Source organism: Oncorhynchus clarkii, chromosome 5, assembly GCF_045791955.1.
Source record: "Oncorhynchus clarkii lewisi isolate Uvic-CL-2024 chromosome 5, UVic_Ocla_1.0, whole genome shotgun sequence".
Lineage (NCBI taxonomy): Eukaryota > Metazoa > Chordata > Actinopteri > Salmoniformes > Salmonidae > Oncorhynchus > Oncorhynchus clarkii.
The window spans coordinates 1,295,946-1,312,980 of record NC_092151.1 but is presented as its reverse complement, the minus strand read 5'-3'; the positions used below and the strand labels follow the sequence as shown (position 1 = coordinate 1,312,980).

General features: G+C 50.7%; 1 protein-coding gene across 4 annotated transcripts in view; it reads right to left on the bottom strand.

Moving 5' to 3' along the window:
• Positions 1–17,035, bottom strand: part of LOC139408249 (ciliary neurotrophic factor receptor subunit alpha-like) — a 447,111-nt gene that overhangs the window by 140,306 nt on the left and 289,770 nt on the right. For all 4 annotated transcript variants that reach the window (XM_071151924.1, XM_071151923.1, XM_071151922.1 and 1 more), the window contains exon 4: positions 2,122–2,239. In XM_071151924.1, coding sequence (XP_071008025.1) covers positions 2,122–2,239 — 118 coding nt within the window. The remainder of the gene's footprint in view (positions 1–2,121; positions 2,240–17,035) is intronic.

The following is a 17,035-nucleotide window of genomic DNA, read 5'->3' as shown; positions in this document are numbered from 1 at the left end:
TGTTTCTTATCGATGGTGGTTAAGATATTGTTTAGGACCTTGAGCATGGCTGAGGTGCACCCATGACCAGCTCTGAAACCAGATTGCATAGCGGAGAAGGTATGGTGGGATTCGAAATGGTCGGTAATCTGTGTGTTGACTTGGCTTTCGAAGACCTTAGAAAGACAGGGTAGGATGCATATAGGTCTGTAGCAGTTTGGTTCTAGAGTGTCACCCCCTTTGAAGAGGGGGATGACCACAGCTGCTTTCCAATCTTTGGGAATCTCAGACAACACGAAAGAGAGGTTGACCAGGCTAGTAATAGGGGTTGCAACAATTTTGGGAGATCATTTTAGAAAGAAAGGGTCCAGATTGTCTAGGCCGGCTGATTGTAGGGATCCAAATTTTGCAGCTCTTTCAGAACATCAGCTATCTGGATTTGGGTGAAGGAGAAATCGGGGAGGTTTGGGCAAGTTGCTGTTGGGGGGTACAATGCAGTTGACCGGGGTAGGGGTAGCCAGGTGGAAAGCATGGCCAGCTGTAGAAACATGCTTATTGAAATTCTCAATTATAGTGGATTTATCGGTGGTGACAGTGTTTCCTATCTTCAATGCAGTGGGCAGCTGTTCTTATTCTCCATGGACTTCATAGTGTCCCAGAACTTTTTTGAGTTTGTGTTGCAGGAAGCAAATTTCTGCTTGAAAGAGTTAGCCTTGGCTTTTCTAACTGCCTGTTTATTATTGATTTCTAGCTTCCCTGAAAAGTTGCATATCACGGGGGCTGTTCGATGCTAAAATGCAGAACGCCATAGGATGTTTTTGTGTTGGTTAAGGGCAGTCGGATCTGGAGAGAGCCACGGGCTATATCTGTTCCTGGTTCTACATTTCTTGAAGGGAGCATGGTGAGGAAGGCACTTTTAAAGAATAACCAGGCATCCTCTACTGACGGGATGAGGTCAATATCCTTCCAGGATACCCCGGCCAGGTCGATTAGAAAGACCTGCTTGCTGAAGTGTTTCAGGGAGCGTTTGACAGTGATGAGTGAAGGTCGTTTGACCGCGGACCCATTACGAATGCAGGCAATGAGGCAGTGATCTCTGAGATCTTGGTTGAAAACAGCAGAGGTGTATTTAGAGGGCAAATTGGTTAGGATGATATCTATGAGGGTGCCCGTGTTTACGGCTTTGGGGTGGTACCTGGTAGGTTCATTGATAATTTGTGTGAGATTGAGGGCATCAAGTTTAGATTGTAGGATTGCTGGAGTGTTAAGCATGTCCCAGTTTAGGTCACCTAGCAGCACGAGCTCTGAAGATAGATGGGGCAATCAGTTCACATATGGAGTCCAGAGCACAGCTGGACGCTGGGGGTGGTCTTTAGCAAGCGGCAAAGATGAGAGACTTGTTTTTAGAGAGGTGGATTTATAAAAGTAGAAGTTCAAATTGTTTGGGTACAAACCTGGATGACAGTATGACAGAACTCTGCAGGCTATCTCTGCAGTAGATTGCAACACCGCCCCCTTTGGCCGTTCTATCTTGTCTGAAAATGTTGTAGTTAGGGATGAACATTTCAGAATTGACTGTTGATAGTGTGGGTTGACCATTAAAGTGGGTGGTAGTGGTGGGTAATGAGGCTCAGTGTGGATTGGCAATTATAGTGGGTTGTAGTGGTGATTAATGAGGCTCACAGTGTGGATTGGCCATTATAGTGGGTGGTAGTGGTGGGTAATGAGGCTCATGGAGAGATATCCTTTCAGACATCAACAGCGTTCAGAGGACCTAGTTGTTCTCTAAATGATTATTCTAATGTGAAATATTGTCTGTACAACATCAATGAGGTTGCTAGGAGACCACCTGCTGAGAGCGGTTGTCAGTGAGTTGTCTGAGGCATGGTGAAGTGTAGCCCCAAACTCAGACAGAACAGAGAGACAGAGAGAGAGAGAGAGAGAGAGAGAGAGAGAGAAAGAGAGAGACAGAGAGAGAGACAGACACAGAGAGAGAGACAGACAGAGAGACTGAGAGACACAGAGACAGACAGAGAGATGGAGAGACACAGAGACAGACAGAGAGATGGAGAGACACAGAGAGAGAGACAGACAAAGAGACGGAGAGACACATATATTCAGAGACAAGGTTTTGATTCTTACAGGACGGTGACGTCGAAGTCTGTGGGTATGGAGGTGGGGTGCTGAAGGTGCCAGCTACAGTAGAAACCTTTAGGGTAGGTGTTGGACCGACACGTCACCGTGGGTTCCCTTGGTGAGGCTGGAGAAAAAGGCACAATACCGGTGAGGATCTCGTACATTCTTAATCAAGTTAGAAAATACAGAGAGAAAGGGGATTATTCCTACTACTCTGACCCCAGTCCCCTTCATACTACTCTGACCCCAGTCCCCTTTATACTACTCTGACCCCAGTCCCCTTCATACTACTCTGACCCCAGTCCCCTTCATACTACTCTGACCCCAGTCCCCTTTATACTGATCTGACCCCAGTCCCCTTCATACTACTCTGACCCCCAGTCCCCTTCATACTACTCTGACCCCAGTCCCCTTTATACTACTCTGACCCCAGTCCCCTTCATACTACTCTGACCCCAGTCCCCTTCATACTACTCTGACCTCAGTCCCCTTCATACTACTCTGACCCCAGTCCCCTTCATACAACTCTGACCCCAGTCCCCTTCATACTACTCTGACCCCAGTCCCCTTTATACTACTCTGACCCCAGTCCCCTTCATACAACTCTGACCCCAGTCCCCTTCATACTACTCTGACCCCAGTCCCCTTCATACTACTCTGACCCCAGTCCCCTTCATACTACTCTGACCCCCAGTCCCCTTCATACTACTCTGACCCCAGTCCCCTTCCTACTACTGTAACCCCCAGACCCCTTCATACTACTCTGACCCCAGTCCCCTTCATACTACTCTGACCCCAGTCCCCTTTATACTACTCTGACCCCAGTCCCCTTCATACTACTCTGACCCCAGTCCCCTTTATACTACTGTAACCCCAGTCCCCTTCATTCTACTGTAACCCCCAGTCCCCTTCATACTACTCTGACCCCAGTCCCCTTCATACTACTCTGACCCCAGTCCCCTTCATACTACTCTGACCCCCAGTCCCCTTCATACTACTCTGACCCCAGTCCCCTTCATACTACTCTGACCCCAGTCCCCTTCATACTACTCTGACCCCCAGTCCCCTTCATACTACTCTGACCCCAGTCCCCTTCCTACTACTGTAACCCCCAGACCCCTTCATACTACTCTGACCCCAGTCCCCTTCATACTACTCTGACCCCAGTCCCCTTTATACTACTCTGACCCCAGTCCCCTTCATACTATTCTGACCCCAGTCCCCTTTATACTACTGTAACCCCAGTCCCCTTCATTCTACTGTAACCCCCAGTCCCCTTCATACTACTCTGACCCCAGTCCCCTTCATACTACTCTGACCCCAGTCCCCTTCATACTACTCTGACCCCCAGTCCCCTTCATACTACTCTGACCCCAGTCCCCTTCATACTACTCTGACCCCAGTCCCCTTCATACTACTCTGACCCCAGTCCTCTTCATACTACTGTAACCCCCAGTCCCCTTCATACTACTGTAACCCCCAGTCCCCTTCATACTACTCTGACCCCAGTCCCCTTCATACTACTCTGACCTCAGTCCCCTTCATACTACTGTAACCACCAGTCCCCTTCATACTACTCTGACCCCAGTCCCCTTCATACTACTCTGACCCCAGTCCCCTTTATACTACTCTGACCCCAGTCCCCTTCATACTACTCTGACCCCAATCCCCTTCATACTACTCTGACCCCAGTCCCCTTCATACTACTCTGACCCCAGTCCCCTTCATACTACTGTAACCCCCAGTCCCCTTCATACTACTCTGACCCCAGTCCCCTTCATACTACTCTGACCCCAGTCCCCTTCATACTACTGTAACCCCCAGTCCCCTTCATACTACTCTGACCCCAGTCCCCTTCATACTACTCTGACCCCAGTCCCCTTCATACTACTGTAACCCCCAGTCCCCTTCATACTACTCTGACCCCAGTCCCCTTCACACTACTCTGACCCCAGTCCCCTTCATACTACTCTGACCCCAGTCCCCTTCATACTACTGTAACCCCCAGTCCCCTTCATACTACTGTAACCCCGAGTCCCCTTCATACTACTGTAACCCCAGTCCCCTTCATTCTACTGTAACCCCCAGTCCCCTTCATACTACTCTGACCCCAGTCCCCTTCATACTACTCTGACCCCAGTCCCCTTCATACTACTAGTCCCCTTCATACTACTCTGACCCCAGTCCCCTTCATACTACTGTAACCCCCAGTCCCCTTCATACTACTCTGACCCCAGTCCCCTTCATACTACTCTGACCCCAGTCCCCTTCATACTACTCTGACCCCAGTCCCCTTCATACTACTCTGACCCCAGTCCCCTTTATACTACTCTGACCACAGTCCCCTTCATACTACTCTGACCCCAGTCCCCTTCATACTACTCTGACCCCCATTCCCCTTTATACTACTCTGACCCCAGTCCCCTTCATACTACTCTGACCCCCAGTCCCCTTCATACTACTCTGACCCCAGTCCCCTTTATACTACTCTGACCCCAGTCCCCTTCATACTACTGTAACCCCCAGTCCCCTTCATACTACTCTGACCCCAGTCCCCTTTATACAACTCTGACCCCAGTCCCCTTCATACTACTCTGACCTCAGTCCCCTTCATACTACTCTGACCCCCAGTCCCCTTTATACTACTCTGACCCCAGTCCCCTTCCTACTACTCTGACCCCAGTCCCCTTCATACCTCTCTGACCCCAGTCCCCTTCATACTACTCTGACCCCAGTCCCCTTCCTACTACTCTGACCCCAGTCCCCTTTATACTACTCTGACCCCAGTCCCCTTCCTACTACTCTGACCCCAGTCCCCTTCATACCTCTCTGACCCCAGTCCCCTTCATACTACTCTGACCCCAGTCCCCTTCATACTACTCTGACCCCAGTCCCCTTCCTACTACTCTGACCCCAGTCCCCTTCATACTACTCTGACCCCAGTCCCCTTCATACTACTCTGACCCCAGTCCCCTTTATACTGATCTGACCCTAGTCCCCTTTATACTACTCTGACCCCCAGTCCCCTTCATACTACTCTGACCCCAGTCCCCTTCATACTACTCTGACCCCAGTCCCCTTCATACTACTCTGACCCCAGTCCCCTTTATACTGATCTGACCCTAGTCCCCTTTATACTACTCTGACCCCAGTCCCATTTATACTGATCTGACCCTAGTCCCCTTTATACTACTCTGACCCCCAGTCCCCTTCATACTACTCTGACCCCAGTCCCCTTCATACTACTCTGACCCCCAGTCCCCTTCATACTACTCTGACCCCAGTCCACTTCATACTACTCTGACCCCAGTCCCCTTCATACTACTCTGACCCCAGTCCCCTTCATACTACTCTGACCTCAGACCCCTTCATACTACTCTGACCCCAGTCCCCTTTATACTACTCTGACCCCAGTCCTCTTCATACTACTGTAACCCCCAGTCCCCTTCATACCACTCTGACCCCAGTCCCCTTCATACTACTCTGACCCCAGTCCCCTTCATACTACTGTAACCCCCAGTCCCCTTCATACCACTCTGACCCCAGTCCCCTTCATACCACTCTGACCCCAGTCCCCTTCATACTACTCTGACCCCAGTCCCCTTCATACTACTCTCACCCCAGTCCCCTTCATACTAATCTGACCCCAGTCCCCTTCCTACTACTGTAACCCCCAGTCCCCTTCATACTACTCTGACCTCAGTCCCCTTCATACTACTCTGACCTCAGTCCCCTTCATACTACTCTGACCCCAGTCCCCTTCATACTAATCTGACCCCAGTCCCCTTCCTACTACTGTAACCCCCAGTCCCCTTCATACTACTCTGACCTCAGTCCCCTTCATACTACTCTGACCCCAGTCCCCTTCATACTAATCTGACCCCAGTCCCCTTCATACTACTCTGACCCCAGTCCCCTTCATACTACTTTGACCCCAGTCCCCTTCATACTACTCTGACCCCAGTCCCCTTCATACTACTCTGACCCCAGTCCCCTTCATACTACTCTGACCCCAGTCCCCTTCATACTACTCTGACCCCAGTCCCCTTCATACTACTCTGACCCCCCCCTTCAGTCCCCTTCATACTACTCTGACCCCAGTCCCCTTCATACTAATCTGACCCCAGTCCCCTTCCTACTACTGTAACCCCCAGTCCCCTTCATACTACTCTGACCTCAGTCCCCTTCATACTACTCTGACCCCAGTCCCATTCATACTAATCTGACCCCAGTCCCCTTCATACTACTCTGACCCCCAGTCCCCTTCATACTACTCTGACCCCCAGTACCCTTTATACTACTCTGACCCCAGTCCCCTTCATACTACTTTGACCCAAGTCCCCTTCATACTACTCTGACCCCAGTCCCCTTCATACTACTCTGACCCCAGTCCCCTTCATACTACTTTGACCCCAGTCCCCTTCATACTACTCTGACCCCAGTCCCCTTTATACTACTCTGACCCAAGTCCCCTTCATACTACTCTGACCTCAGTCCCCTTCATACTACTCTGACCCCAGTCCCCTTCATACTAATCTGACCCCAGTCCCCTTTATACTACTCTGACCCCAGTCCCCTTCATACTACTGTAACCCCCAGTCCCCTTCATACTACTCTGACCCCAGTCCCCTTCATACTACTGTAACCCCCAGTCCCCTTGATACTACTTTGACCCCAGTCCCCTTCCTACTACTGTAACCCCCAGTCCCCTTCCTACTACTGTAACCCCCAGTCCCCTTGATACTACTTTGACCCCAGTCCCCTTCCTACTACTGTAACCCCCAGTCCCCTTCATACTACTCTGACCCCAGTCCCCTTCATACTACTCTAACCCCAGTCCCCTTTATACTACTCTGACCCCAGTCCCCTTCATACAACTCTGACCCCAGTCCCCTTCATACTACTCTGACCCCAGTCCCCTTCATACTACTCTGACCCCCAGTCCCCTTCATACTACTGTAACCCCCAGTCCCCTTCATTCTACTGTAACCCCCAGTCCCCTTCATACTACTCTGACCCCAGTCCCCTTCATACTACTCTGACCCCAGTCCCCTTGATACTACTCTGACCCCAGTCCCCTTCAGACCCCAGTCCCCTTCATACTACTCTGACCCCAGTCCCCTTCATACTACTCTGACCCCAGTCCCCTTCATACTACTCTGACCCCAGTCCCCTTCATACTACTCTGACCCCAGTCCCCTTCATACTACTCTGACCCCAGTCCCCTTCATACTACTCTGACCCCAGTCCCCTTCATACTACTCTGACCCCCAGTCCCCTTCATACTACTCTGACCCCAGTCCCCTTCATACTACTCTGACCCCAGTCCCCTTCATACTACTCTGACCACCAGTCCCCTTTATACTACTCTGACCCCCAGTCCCCTTTATACTAATCTGACCCCAGTCCCCTTCATACTACTCTGACCCCAGTCCCCTTCATACTACTGTAACCCCCAGTCCCCTTCATACTACTGTAACCCCCAGTCCCCTTCATACTACTCTGACCCCAGTCCCCTTCATACTACTGTAACCCCCAGTCCCCTTCATACTACTCTGACCCCAGTCCCCTTCATACTACTCTGACCCCAGTCCCCTTCATGCTACTCTGACCCCAGTCCCCTTCATACTACTCTGACCCCAGTCCCCTTCATACTACTCTGACCACAGTCCCCTTCATACTACTCTGACCCCAGTCCCCTTCATACTACTCTGACCCCCATTCCCCTTTATACTACTCTGACCCCAGTCCCCTTCATACTACTCTGACCCCCAGTCCCCTTCATACTACTCTGACCCCAGTCCCCTTTATACTACTCTGACCCCAGTCCCCTTCATACTACTGTAACCCCCAGTCCCCTTCATACTACTCTGACCCCAGTCCCCTTTATACAACTCTGACCCCAGTCCCCTTCATACTACTCTGACCTCAGTCCCCTTCATACTACTCTGACCCCCAGTCCCCTTTATACTACTCTGACCCCAGTCCCCTTCCTACTACTCTGACCCCAGTCCCCTTCATACCTCTCTGACCCCAGTCCCCTTCATACTACTCTGACCCCAGTCCCCTTCCTACTACTCTGACCCCAGTCCCCTTTATACTACTCTGACCCCAGTCCCCTTCCTACTACTCTGACCCCAGTCCCCTTCATACCTCTCTGACCCCAGTCCCCTTCATACTACTCTGACCCCAGTCCCCTTCATACTACTCTGACCCCAGTCCCCTTCCTACTACTCTGACCCCAGTCCCCTTCATACTACTCTGACCCCAGTCCCCTTCATACTACTCTGACCCCAGTCCCCTTTATACTGATCTGACCCTAGTCCCCTTTATACTACTCTGACCCCCAGTCCCCTTCATACTACTCTGACCCCAGTCCCCTTCATACTACTCTGACCCCAGTCCCCTTCATACTACTCTGACCCCAGTCCCCTTTATACTGATCTGACCCTAGTCCCCTTTATACTACTCTGACCCCAGTCCCATTTATACTGATCTGACCCTAGTCCCCTTTATACTACTCTGACCCCCAGTCCCCTTCATACTACTCTGACCCCAGTCCCCTTCATACTACTCTGACCCCCAGTCCCCTTCATACTACTCTGACCCCAGTCCACTTCATACTACTCTGACCCCAGTCCCCTTCATACTACTCTGACCCCAGTCCCCTTCATACTACTCTGACCTCAGACCCCTTCATACTACTCTGACCCCAGTCCCCTTTATACTACTCTGACCCCAGTCCTCTTCATACTACTGTAACCCCCAGTCCCCTTCATACCACTCTGACCCCAGTCCCCTTCATACTACTCTGACCCCAGTCCCCTTCATACTACTGTAACCCCCAGTCCCCTTCATACCACTCTGACCCCAGTCCCCTTCATACCACTCTGACCCCAGTCCCCTTCATACTACTCTGACCCCAGTCCCCTTCATACTACTCTCACCCCAGTCCCCTTCATACTAATCTGACCCCAGTCCCCTTCCTACTACTGTAACCCCCAGTCCCCTTCATACTACTCTGACCGCAGTCCCCTTCATACTACTCTGACCTCAGTCCCCTTCATACTACTCTGACCCCAGTCCCCTTCATACTAATCTGACCCCAGTCCCCTTCCTACTACTGTAACCCCCAGTCCCCTTCATACTACTCTGACCTCAGTCCCCTTCATACTACTCTGACCCCAGTCCCCTTCATACTAATCTGACCCCAGTCCCCTTCATACTACTCTGACCCCAGTCCTCTTCATACTACTTTGACCCCAGTCCCCTTCATACTACTCTGACCCCAGTCCCCTTCATACTACTCTGACCCCAGTCCCCTTCATACTACTCTGACCCCAGTCCCCTTCATACTACTCTGACCCCAGTCCCCTTCATACTACTCTGACCCCCAGTCCCCTTCATACTACTCTGACCCCAGTCCCCTTCATACTAATCTGACCCCAGTCCCCTTCCTACTACTGTAACCCCCAGTCCCCTTCATACTACTCTGACCTCAGTCCCCTTCATACTACTCTGACCCCAGTCCCATTCATACTAATCTGACCCCAGTCCCCTTCATACTACTCTGACCCCCAGTCCCCTTCATACTACTCTGACCCCCAGTACCCTTTATACTACTCTGACCCCAGTCCCCTTCATACTACTTTGACCCAAGTCCCCTTCATACTACTCTGACCCCAGTCCCCTTCATACTACTCTGACCCCAGTCCCCTTCATACTACTTTGACCCCAGTCCCCTTCATACTACTCTGACCCCAGTCCCCTTTATACTACTCTGACCCAAGTCCCCTTCATACTACTCTGACCTCAGTCCCCTTCATACTACTCTGACCCCAGTCCCCTTCATACTAATCTGACCCCAGTCCCCTTTATACTACTCTGACCCCAGTCCCCTTCATACTACTGTAACCCCCAGTCCCCTTCATACTACTCTGACCCCAGTCCCCTTCATACTACTGTAACCCCCAGTCCCCTTGATACTACTTTGACCCCAGTCCCCTTCCTACTACTGTAACCCCCAGTCCCCTTCCTACTACTGTAACCCCCAGTCCCCTTGATACTACTTTGACCCCAGTCCCCTTCCTACTACTGTAACCCCCAGTCCCCTTCATACTACTCTGACCCCAGTCCCCTTCATACTACTCTAACCCCAGTCCCCTTTATACTACTCTGACCCCAGTCCCCTTCATACAACTCTGACCCCAGTCCCCTTCATACTACTCTGACCCCAGTCCCCTTCATACTACTCTGACCCCCAGTCCCCTTCATACTACTGTAACCCCCAGTCCCCTTCATTCTACTGTAACCCCCAGTCCCCTTCATACTACTCTGACCCCAGTCCCCTTCATACTACTCTGACCCCAGTCCCCTTTATACTACTCTGACCCCAGTCCCCTTCATACTACTCTGACCCCAGTCCCCTTCCTACTACTCTGACCCCAGTCCCCTTCATACTACTCTGACCCCAGTCCCCTTCATACTACTCTGACCCCAGTCCCCTTCATACTACTCTGACCCCAGTCCCCTTCATACTACTCTGACCCCAGTCCCCTTCATACTACTCTGACCCCAGTCCCCTTCATACTACTCTGACCCCCAGTCCCCTTCATACTACTCTGACCCCAGTCCCCTTCATACTACTCTGACCCCAGTCCCCTTCATACTACTCTGACCACCAGTCCCCTTTATACTACTCTGACCCCCAGTCCCCTTTATACTAATCTGACCCCCCCTTCATACTAGTCCCCTTCATACTACTCAGTCACTACTCTGACCCCAGTCCCCTTCATACTACTGTAACCCCCAGTCCCCTTCATACTACTGTAACCCCCAGTCCCCTTCATACTACTCTGACCCCAGTCCCCTTCATACTACTCTGACCCCCAGTCCCCTTCATACTACTTTGACCCCATTCCCCTTTATACTACTCTGACCCCAGTCCCCTTCATACTACTGTAACCCCCAGTCCCCTTCATACTACTCTGACCCCAGTCCCCTTCATACTACTCTGACCCCAGTCCCCTTCATACTACTCTGACCCCAGTCCCCTTTATACTACTCTGACCCCAGTCCCCTTCATACAACTCTGACCCCAGTCCCCTTCATACTACTTTGACCCCAGTCCCCTTCATACTACTCTGACCCCCAGTCCCCTTCATACTACTGTAACCCCCAGTCCCCTTCATTCTACTGTAACCCCCAGTCCCCACAATACTACTGTAACCCCCAGTCCCCTTCATACTACTCTGACCCCAGTCCCCTTTATACTACTCTGACCCCAGTCCCCTTCATACTACTCTGACCCCAGTCCCCTTCCTACTACTCTGACCCCAGTCCCCTTCATACTACTCTGACCCCAGTCCCCTTCATACTACTCTGACCCCAGTCCCCTTCATACTACTTTGACCCAAGTCCCCTTCATACTACTCTGACCCCAGTCCCCTTCATACTACTCTGACCCCAGTCCCCTTCATACTACTTTGACCCCAGTCCCCTTCATACTACTCTGACCCCAGTCCCCTTTATACTACTCTGACCCAAGTCCCCTTCATACTACTCTGACCTCAGTCCCCTTCATACTACTCTGACCCCAGTCCCCTTCATACTAATCTGACCCCAGTCCCCTTTATACTACTCTGACCCCAGTCCCCTTCATACTACTGTAACCCCCAGTCCCCTTCATACTACTCTGACCCCAGTCCCCTTCATACTACTGTAACCCCCAGTCCCCTTGATACTACTTTGACCCCAGTCCCCTTCCTACTACTGTAACCCCCAGTCCCCTTCCTACTACTGTAACCCCCAGTCCCCTTGATACTACTTTGACCCCAGTCCCCTTCCTACTACTGTAACCCCCAGTCCCCTTCATACTACTCTGACCCCAGTCCCCTTCATACTACTCTAACCCCAGTCCCCTTTATACTACTCTGACCCCAGTCCCCTTCATACAACTCTGACCCCAGTCCCCTTCATACTACTCTGACCCCAGTCCCCTTCATACTACTCTGACCCCCAGTCCCCTTCATACTACTGTAACCCCCAGTCCCCTTCATTCTACTGTAACCCCCAGTCCCCTTCATACTACTCTGACCCCAGTCCCCTTCATACTACTCTGACCCCAGTCCCCTTTATACTACTCTGACCCCAGTCCCCTTCATACTACTCTGACCCCAGTCCCCTTCCTACTACTCTGACCCCAGTCCCCTTCATACTACTCTGACCCCAGTCCCCTTCATACTACTCTGACCCCAGTCCCCTTCATACTACTCTGACCCCAGTCCCCTTCATACTACTCTGACCCCAGTCCCCTTCATACTACTCTGACCCCCAGTCCCCTTCATACTACTCTGACCCCAGTCCCCTTCATACTACTCTGACCCCAGTCCCCTTCATACTACTCTGACCCCAGTCCCCTTTATACTACTCTGACCCCCAGTCCCCTTCATACTACTCTGACCCCAGTCCCCTTCATACTACTCTGACCCCAGTCCCCTTCATACTACTGTAACCCCCAGTCCCCTTCATACTACTGTAACCCCCAGTCCCCTTCATACTACTCTGACCCCAGTCCCCTTCATACTACTCTGACCCCCAGTCCCCTTTCATACTACTCTGACCCCAGTCCCCTTCATACTACTACTCCCCTTCATACTACTCTGACCCCAGTCCCCTTCATACTACTCTAACCCCCAGTCCCCTTCATACTACTCTGACCCCAGTCCCCTTCATACTACTCTGACCTCAGTCCCCTTCATACTACTGTCCCCTTCATACCCCCCCAGTCCCCTTCATACTACTCTAACCCCCAGTCCCCTTCATACTACTGTAACCCCCAGTCCCCTTCATACTACTGTAACCCCCAGTCCCCTTCATACTACTCTAACCCCCAGTCCCCTTCATACTACTCTGACCCCAGTCCCCTTCATACTACTCTGACCTCAGTCCCCTTCATACTACTCTGACCCCAGTCCCCTTTAAACTACTCTGACCACAGTCCCCTTCATACTACTCTGACCCCAGTCCCCTTCATACTACTCTGACCCCAGTCCCCTTCATACTACTCTGACCCCAGTCCCCTTCATACTACTCTGACCCCAGCCCCCTTCATACTACTCTGACCCCAGTCCCCTTCATACTACTCTGACCCCAGTCCCCTTCATACAACTCTGACCCCAGTCCCCTTCATACTACTTTGACCCCAGTCCCCTTCATACTACTCTGACCCCCAGTCCCCTTCATACTACTGTAACCCCCAGTCCCCTTCATTCTACTGTAACCCCCAGTCCCCTTCATACTACTGTAACCCCCAGTCCCCTTCATACTACTCTGACCCCAGTCCCCTTTATACTACTCTGACCCCAGTCCCCTTCATACTACTCTGACCCCAGTCCCCTTCCTACTACTCTGACCCCAGTCCCCTTCATACTACTCTGACCCCAGTCCCCTTCATACTACTCTGACCCCAGTCCCCTTCATACTACTCTGACCCCAGTCCCCTTCATACTACTCTGACCCCAGTCCCCTTCATACTACTCTGACCCCAGTCCCCTTCATACTACTCTGACCCCAGTCCCCTTCATACTACTCTGACCACCAGTCCCCTTCATACTACTCTGACCCCAGTCCCCTTTATACTGATCTGACCCTAGTCCCCTTCATACTACTCTGACCCCAGTCCCCTTCATACTACTCTGACCTCAGTCCCCTTTATACTACTCTGACCTCAGTCCCCTTCATACTACTCTGACCCCCAGTCCCCTTTATACTACTCTGACCCCAGTCCCCTTTATACTACTCTGACCCCAGTCCCCTTCATACTACTCTGACCCCAGTCCCCTTTATACTACTGTAACCCCAGTCCCCTTCATACTACTCTGACCCCAGTCCCCTTCATACTACTCTGACCCCAGTCCCCTTCATACTACTCTGACCCCAGTCCCCTTCATACTACTCTGACCCCAGTCCCCTTCATACTACTCTGACCCCAGTCCCCTTTATACTACTGTAACCCCCGGTCCCCTTCATACTACTCTGACCCCAGTCCCCTTCATACTACTCTGACCCCAGTCCCCTTCATACTACTGTAACCCCCAGTCCCCTTCATACTACTCTGACCCCAGTCCCCTTCATACTACTCTGACCCCAGTCCCCTTTATACTACTGTAACCCCCAGTCCCCTTCATACTACTCTGACCCCAGTCCACTTCATACTACTCTGACCCCAGTCCCCTTCATACTACTCTGACCCCAGTCCCCTTCATACTACTCTGACCCCAGTCCCCTTCATACTACTCTGACCCCAGTCCCCTTCATACTACTCTGACCCCAGTCCCCTTCATACTACTCTGACCCCAGTCCCTTTCAAACTACTCTGACCCCAGTCCCCTTCATACTACTCTGACCTCAGTCCCCTTCATACTACTGTAACCCCCAGTCCCCTTCATACTACTCTGACCCCAGTCCCCTTCATACTACTCTGACCCCAGTCCCCTTCATACTACTCTGACCCCAGTCCCCTTCATACTACTCTGACCCCAGTCCCCTTTATACTACTAGAGGGGGAGGAGAGGGGAATGAGAGGAGAGGATGAGAGGAGAGGGGGAGGAGAGGGATGAAAGGAGAGGAGAGAGGGGAGAGGAGGTGGATGAGAGGAGATGGAGAGGAGAGGAGAGGAGAGGAGAGGAGAGGAGAGGAGAGGAGAGTGAGACTAGTTGATCCTATTGTAATGCAATGCTGTTCAGCCAATGCAGACGTGGATGGAATTGTTTTACTATCACTAATTGTCATATTTTAGATAATTTATCGATTTGATATGGACTTTTAGTAGCCAATTAGGTATAAAAATATATATATATAAAAATACTGCAAAAGCCCAGGAAACATTCAGAAATGGCAAAAAATACAATGAGAAAGGAAATCTTGAGCAACAAGATCTAGGAGACGTAAAAAAAAAGGAAATATATATATATATATTTTATTTTACACTTATTTAACTCCTTTTTGGGTAGGCACATACGTCCATTCAAGTACTTTAAAAAAACTGGATGCCTTTAGACGAGTCATGTGACACTTGTTTGGGTTGAAGAGCAAAACAGACCATTTATTTTGTCTTCCTTTTCAAGAGGGAAGAGTTTGTCAAACTGTTTGAGACGCTACAGACGTTTTCGTTAGAAGAACGATTTGTGGGATGCCTCATGTTGTGACCAACACCTTTCATAGCTCTGCCCTGTCCTCATCAGGACCATGGCCTGTGTATCATAGCTCTGCCCTGGTCTCATCAGGACCATGGCCTGTGTATCATAGCTCTGCCCTGGTCTCATCAGGACCATGGCCTGTGTATCATAGCTCTGCCCTGGTCTCATCAGGACCATGGCCTGTGTATCATAGCTCTGCCCTGGTCTCATCAGGACCATGGCCTGTGTATCATATCTCTGCCCTGCCACCTTGTGGAGCTCTTCTGTTACTGTTTCTAAAGGATTTATTCCTACTTGTCATGACGTCATCGATGCAACATGATATTTTAAAGCAGTGTTATTATGTTACCCCGTTGTAATATTGTTTAATTGCTATATTGTAATAATTCCTCTTTATTCTGTACTTTCAGAAGCCACACAAAAACAGTATTGAACATTATTTGTCCTAATATTATGCAAATTAGGCCCTATTTATATTTGGCACTATTTTCTTGTTTTTCATTTATATTTACAGATAGCCAGGGGCACTCCAACACTCAGACATCATTACAGATAGCCAGGGAAACACTCCAACACTCAGACATCATTACAGATAGATAGCCAGGGGAACACTCCAACACTCAGACATCATTACAGATAACCAGGGGCAACACTCCAACACTCAGACATCATTACAGATAGATAGCCAGGGGAACACTCCAACACTCAGACATCATTACAGATAACCAGGGGCAACACTCCAACACTCAGACATCATTACAGATAGCCAGGGGCACGCTCCAACACTCAAACATAATTTACAAATGAATCATGTGTGTTTAGTAAGTCCTCCAGATCAGAGCCAGTAGGGATGACCAGGGATGTTCTCTGTTTAGTGAGTCCTCCAGATCAGTGCCAGTAGGGATGACCAGGGATGTTCTCTGCTTAGTGAGTCCTCCAGATCAGAGCCAGTAGGGATGACCAGGGATGTTCTCTGTTTAGTGAGTCCTCCAGATCAGAGCCAGTAGGGATGACCAGGGATGTTCTCTGTTTAGTGAGTCCGCCAGATCAGAGGCAGTAGGGATGACCAGGGATGTTCTCTGTTTAGTGAGTCCTCCAGATCAGAGCCAGTAGGGATGACCAGGGATGTTCTCTGTTTAGTGAGTCCTCCAGATCAGAGCCAGTAGGGATGACCAGTGATGTTCTCTGTTTAGTGAGTCCTCCAGATCAGATGCAGTGGGGATGACCAGGGATGTTCTCTGTTTAGTGAGTCCTCCAGATCAGAGCCAGTAGGGATGACCAGGAATGTTCTCTGTTTAGTGAGTCCTGCAGATCAGATGCAGTGGGGATGACCAGGGATGTTCTCTGTTTAGTGAGTCCTCCAGATCAGATGCAGTGGGGATGACCAGGGATGTTCTCTGTTTAGTGAGTCCTCCAGATCAGAGGCAGTAGGGATGACCAGGGATGTTCTCTGTTTAGTGAGTCCTCCAGATCAGAGGCAGTAGGGATGACCAGGGATGTTCTCTGTTTAGTGAGTCCTCCAGATCAGAGCCAGTAGGGATGACCAGGGATGTTCTCTGTTTAGTGAGTCCTCCAGATCAGAGCCAGTAGGGATGACCAAGGATGTTCTCTGTTTAGTGAGTCCGCCAGATCAGAGGCAGTAGGGATGACCAGGGATGTTCTCTGTTTAGTGAGTCCACCAGATCAGAGGCAGTAGGGATGACCAAGGATGTTCTCTGTTT